The sequence below is a fragment of the Triticum dicoccoides genome, chromosome 6B (genome assembly GCF_002162155.2).
Source record: "Triticum dicoccoides isolate Atlit2015 ecotype Zavitan chromosome 6B, WEW_v2.0, whole genome shotgun sequence".
Taxonomy (NCBI): domain Eukaryota; kingdom Viridiplantae; phylum Streptophyta; class Magnoliopsida; order Poales; family Poaceae; genus Triticum; species Triticum dicoccoides.
In genome coordinates this window covers 603,636,117-603,642,450 of record NC_041391.1, presented here as the reverse complement: position 1 = coordinate 603,642,450, position 6,334 = coordinate 603,636,117, and the positions used below count along the sequence as shown (strand labels likewise).

General features: G+C 42.7%; 1 protein-coding gene across 1 annotated transcript; it reads right to left on the bottom strand.

The window, feature by feature from the left end:
- Positions 1-1,263: 1,263 nt before the first annotated feature.
- Positions 1,264-5,146, bottom strand: LOC119322126 (pyruvate dehydrogenase E1 component subunit alpha-1, mitochondrial-like). The gene is made up of 8 exons (XM_037595624.1): positions 4,411-5,146; positions 4,232-4,311; positions 3,522-3,599; positions 2,612-2,707; positions 2,452-2,523; positions 2,264-2,317; positions 2,111-2,176; positions 1,264-1,641 (listed from the first exon to the last, which is right to left on the bottom strand). The coding sequence occupies exons 1-8, from the start codon at positions 5,084-5,086 to the stop codon at positions 1,597-1,599; spliced, it is 1,167 nt and encodes a 388-aa protein (XP_037451521.1). The 5' UTR covers positions 5,087-5,146; the 3' UTR covers positions 1,264-1,596.
- Positions 5,147-6,334: the final 1,188 nt, after the last annotated feature.

Sequence of the window (6,334 nt, the reverse complement as noted above, 5' to 3'; positions counted from 1 at the left end):
TCTTAAGTTTTGAATTAATATGGTGTCATAAGTTTGAAAACGATTGGATGAATAAGCAAAAGAAAAAAAATTAAGCGGTTAAGTTTTAGGGGATCTACTAGATGAAGAAAACATCAATCCCCTAAATATTATAACTACTACTCCCTGTGTTCCTAAATATTAGTCTTTGCAGAGATTTCAAATGGACTACCACATACGGCTGTATATAAACATATTTTAAAGTGCAGATTCACTCATTTTACTCCGTATGTAGTCACTTGTTGAAATCTCTAGAAATACAAATATTTAGGAATGGAGGGAGTAGACGGTACTCCGCGCGTTGCTGCGGACATCTCTTGCAATATTTTTTTGATGAAATTTAAAATAGATATGATACATCGTATTTGATTATTATATAGTTGTCAATCTATATAGAATATAAGTAGTATTTTCCCATGCATGTTGAGAGAAATATAATTAGTGTGATTGATGAGGTGGCACGTATGAGAGTCGAGATGTGTGCATGCTGAGAGAATGTAAACACATAAGATTAATGATGTGCCATGTGCATATGTTGAAAGAATTGAGATAGTAGGGATCAACTATTTAGGTATATATGATTTATGTTAGGGGATACATTTTAAATGACTTCCAAATTCAAAAGCATCAAGTTCTTTTGGAGTAAGTAGGAGAGCTGCCAAGATTCTAGAAGCTGATAGTTGAAACTGTTCAGTTTATTGAAGGAAAACCGGGTGAAAACATGTAGAGACACACCACACCTTGCTAAACTATCTCTCCCATCCTTGAGCATGGGAAAATATAGCTTGAGCTCAGCAGGCCCGACCAGGGGTTGTTAGGTCATGAGCCAAGAACAACTTTCTAACCCCCCGTCCCAAATTTTTTGTCTTCGATTGATCTAAATACAGATGTATCTAATACTAAAACATGACTTGATACATCCATATTTAGACAAATCTAAGACAAGAATTTTGGGACAGAGGGAGTACAAAGGTAATTCCTTCAAAGAAACACCGAAGAGGTTGCTGAGGCAATCCTCACACTAGCATATACATTCGGCAAAATCATCACTACCAAGTACATTCTGATAACTGTACTGAAGAAAAACAAAACATAATCTAAAAGGCTAGCAGACAATACCAAGAGCAGATAATGACTAGTGGAGCCTATCACAAATAGGCAACTAACGAGTTAGTGACATCGCTGCAACAACCGCCTTGTTGCCTTTGATAAGACCAAGAGAACGGGGAAATATAACATTTGCAATGCAGCAACAAGTGCAAGTGTGATCGATAGCTGAGACTTACGACACAGGCAAACAATAATTTCCACCTCATGATTTTGCGAACAGAAGCGATTATGCAGGCCAGATCACTAGCTTCAATAAGAAGCCAAGCCAGCAGCAGTTAAACTGAATTGCAGAAAAAAAGGAAAACAAAACAAATAAGGAACGAATTCCCCTGACATCACATCTCTATACAGGTTCGTTTTGCAACAAAAACTGCCAGCAACACCCAAGGGTTTGTTCACCAATGCTTATTCCTCCTCGATATATCATCGTGTTAGAAGAGTACTCATCTTCATCTTCAGGTTGGTGACCTATGGGAGTGTAGCTCTCAACTCCTTTCTGTCTGCGCCAAATGACTGCATCATCAAGTAGTGCGTGTTAGAACTAGTTCATCAATCTCCTTGAATGTTCAAAGTGCAGCCATGGTTCAATCAGTACATAATCTACTATAGCACATAATCCCTCTGTATCAAAATGTAAGACGATTTTTGACAGTCATGGTGTCAAAAAACGTCTTATATTAAGTTACAGAGGTAGTACAGAAGAAAACATACTTTCAAGAGGCAATGAAAATTGTCGGTTATGACCAAAATCGTAAAATTTTAGTACTCCATCTAGTTACTGTGCAACGGCAATTGTGATTCAATTCTTTGCAACTTAAACTACTAGCGCAAAATGAGCAGAAACAAGACATTAGACTAAAATGCCAGTTCACAAGATTAAAAGCTGTGACCATCAGTCCGACAAGTCCAGAATGACTTCAAGATAAAAATGGTGAATTCACTTCGGAATAGCCTACATAAAATAGATCCGACATTAACTGACCTCAACGCCAAAACCCTTGACATAGACATTTGTAAAGAGCTCAGAAGCATCAGGCATAGGACTTTCCTGGAGATATTAATAGATGCATATGTAAGTGTTAAGCACAACTAATTTAGAGTGCACAAAAGGAGTATATCCAATTGCGATGGTAACCTTGGCTTTAGCAATGGCAACGTCGACTTCTTTCCTAATTTCTTTCTCCATGTCCTGAGATGAGAACATATTCATAGTACGAATTAGAAAATTCCTCTTATTTAAATGGTGATTCTGTAAATATGATTCTCACTTGCTATTTATACAGTAAACATAGCTGACAATTTTCAATACAATCTCATACATACCTTGAGCTCAGCAGGGGTTGCTAGGTCATGAGCCAAGAGCAACTTTCTAACCCTTTCAATTGGATCACGCTCCTGTTGGTACCACAAAACATATAATAGTCTGAAATGGAAATATTTGGTACAAAACAATGTTCAAACTAAAAGGTCACAACATTCCAACCTGTCGTACACCCGAGATCTCATCCCTGGTGCGGTAAGTGCTTCCTGGATCTGACATAGAGTGGCCGTGGTACCTATACGTGTCCATTTCAAGAACCTAAATAACGGGAAAATATTAGTAACTATCATGCACTACTAACAAAATAACTCCACTTTACAAAACTATCCCAAAATCATATAATTCACAATAGGTGGACTAATATGGAAATAATCACGGCCATATATAAGACGAGTGTAACTGCCCACGAAATTAAGTAGCAAAAAGAATCAGCAGCAGCCAAAATTAAATTAAAGTTAGAATCGGGTCAATCAGTGTTCACAGCTGTCATCAGCCATAAGCTAGTGCATAGCATTTCCATCTATACTTCATAAGTGAACGGGTGTTTTAGCGGTTAGCCGAAATTGACATGGCAAAACAATGTGATATTTGGGGTTCTGGAAACAGAACAATCAAGTGTTTCAATGGGAAATTATGGAAGGCAAAAGAAGATGGAATCAGTGTTAGATGGATTGATCATCAAAGTATACAGCCTATTTCAGATCCAAGTCTCCAATCCATAAATCACCTATATGGAACTATTGCAAACATATAATTCAAGCCACCTACTGTAGACAGCCATCAAGTGATGGACTAACAAGCAAGGCCAAATTCTTGGAGACAGATCCAGCAAATTATTAATGTCAGGCAAATCTGACACCTAGCAGATGATTTTTTTTTTCAGGAGAAAATGGAGTGCAGGTAGATTAAGTTATTATAGTCTTAGGCATTAATCCTTGCTAAGAACCTAAGCAAGAAATATAAAAGAACGGCTAGCAGTGCACAGAACTAGGACAACCCTAACAAACTATCAAGCACTACACTGATATGCATATTTAAATTATAGAAGAAACAAAAATTGTTGGGCACTCACAATTGGGCCATTTGCAATGGCATGCTCCTTCGCAAATTTGCATGCCTGCTTCACAGCAAGAACATCCATTCCGTCGACCTACACCAAACATAATTTGAGGATGTTAATAGGACATAAACATGTAAAGGACAAATTGGCTCACAAATGCAGGTTAAAACAAAGACATAGTTTGAAGTGTAACCCAACTCATCAATGACAATAAGCTAGGGAAGATGAAGTCCTACTCCTAAGTAAACATTGTAGCTCCTATACAAACATAGTAACTTACGACAAATTAAAGCTGCCCTCAGGTAAACATAGTAATGAATAAATTATTGAAGAAACTACTTCCTGTACATGTTGGAACAGCTAGGCATGAGTGAAAATAGCATAGTGAACCAATTGTATATCCTTCGACCAAGGAAGGCCTCTTCTGTAACTCAAAAGACATACTCCCTCCGTCCGGAAATACTTGTCATCAAAATGAATAAAAGGGGATGTATCTAGATGTATTTTAGTTCTAGATACACCCCTTTTTGTCCATTTTGATGACAAGTTTTTCCGGACGGAGGGAGTATATAGGTAGAATCTATGAGGTCAACCCTTCATTTAAAACACACCAAAAGAAATCAAACATAGCACGCAGAGTAATAAAATTCACTATGCTAATCAACCCTCATCAATCCATGCACAATGATGAGCAAAATCAACCAAGAGGGATTTGAAATTACCTTCAATCCAGGCACATAGTCACCACGCTTGTAGTAGGAAGGGCTCTTCGCCGCCCTCCACTCAGCCGTTCCCATCCCGTCTGCATGACGAAAGAGGCGACCAGATCGCGTCACGTCAGATGAATAAAACAGGCATCCAGATGCAATCCGAATTTCCTACGATCGGCGGACGAACTTACAATGGTTGTTCTCGCAGACCAGTATGGCGGGCAGCTTCCAGAGGGCCGAGATGTTGAGCGCCTCAAAGAGCTGGCCCTGGTTCGCGGCGCCGTCGCCATAGAGGGAGAAGGAGACGGTGTCCTCCTTCCTGTACTTCTGCGCGAAGGCGAGCCCGCAGCCGAGGGGCACCTGGGCGCCGACGATCCCGTGGCCCCCGTAGAAGTTTGCGTCCTTCTTGTAAAAATGCATGGATCCGCCCTTGCCGCGGGAGCACCCGACCTGGCGGCCCATGAGCTCGGCGAAGGCGGTGACGAGGTCGCCGCCGCGGGAGAGGAAGATGCAGTGGTCGCGGTAGGCTGTGATGATGGAGTCCTTGCGGGTGATGGCGGCCTCCATGCCGGCGCAGACGGCCTCCTGGCCGTCGTAGAGGTGGCAGAATCCGCGGATGAGCTTGGCCTTGTAGAGCGAGTCGGCGGCGATCTCCATGCGGCGCATGAGGGACATGTCGTGGAAGAAGGCGACGAGCTCGGCGGGGGTGGTGGCGACGTCGCGGGAGGGCGGGTCGACGATGTGGGCCGTGAAGGGCATCGAGGTCTCGATGGTGAGCGGCGCCGTGGAGTCGGAGATCGCGCGCGTCGCCGCCATGAGCGGGGGCCGCGCGGCCGGGAGGCGGCGGAGGAGCATGGCCGCGGCCATGGCTGCCTGGCTGGCTAGGGTTCCGGGGGGGAGGCGGAGGCGGGGGCGGGCCGGGGCGGGGGGTGGGTGGGATGTGGAAGAGATAAAAGGAAGGAGGAGATTTTTCCTGTTGCCCCCTTTATCAAGGGGAGATGGTTGCAGGGGAGAAGGAGATGGGAGAGGTTGGTGCCTGGTGGGCTTGGCGGGCCGGCGGCGCAGCGCTCGTGCGACGCAATCTTATTGGTTAGGGCCAGTTTGACTGCTACATAGGTTAATAATAAATCTTGTAACATTGATTAACCTCCTCTTAAAAATTGACAAGACGACATTTGCGTCAGGATTTTTTGTAGGAAAAGATTCTTGTATATGTTTATTTATTTAATTTTGCAGGGGGGTTCTTGTGTATATTTATTTAAGCACAGCTCTTTCAGATCGATGGCGTATGAAATCTGATCTTCCTCCTAGTTTATTGGGGTGGTTGGCACTTGGGGGTATAACATTTGGTGGTCATTGTATTATTTTCTTTATAATAAGTTCTGGCGTAAGTACATTTTTCATATGCACAGCATAGAACTATGATTTTTTTTTATTTAGGCGTTAATGATTGACGATAAGGCTAGCATCGCAATTTCCATGTATCGATTAGCTGTCAGAATTCGGAAAATATGTACTGCCCAGCAGCCAGCAGGATTGTTTTATTGTGCATTCAACCAAAAGAGTTTGTTATTAAATGTAGTGCCGCTGTCATGACGTTGGGAATATTTGATGTTAGTTATTAGGAAGACAAAGCTAAGCCAACCAATCCTCTTTCATCATAAACAAGTGAAACAACCCTAGCAATGGCCAGGGGCCACTTGGCTCAATCAACCATCCCTTTCATACACCGTTCAATAATCTAGACCAACCAAAGAAAACTTCCAAGTTCCAACTTCTCACAACAAAACTTTTTTATTTATACCAAAAAAAAAAAAATAGGTGAAAACAAGTGCAGGCTTCATTGGTGCCAAAAAAAAGAAAAGTGCAGGGTTTTTTTTCTAAAGGCGAAAACAGGCGAAGGCTTCTGTAATAGTCCGCTTGAATTGGAAAATTACCAGCCTGGAAGGATGTACCTCCAGTGTTCCACTGCTTAACTCGACGAGTGTTTTGCCTTGCGTTCATATGGATTGTACAACTAAAATGAGATCATGAAACTGGGCCTCCTCTCCCTCTCCCGACTCCGCCTCGCGCCGCCTCCCTGGGCGGCGGCCGGGGCGGCTCCTCCGCTGCCTC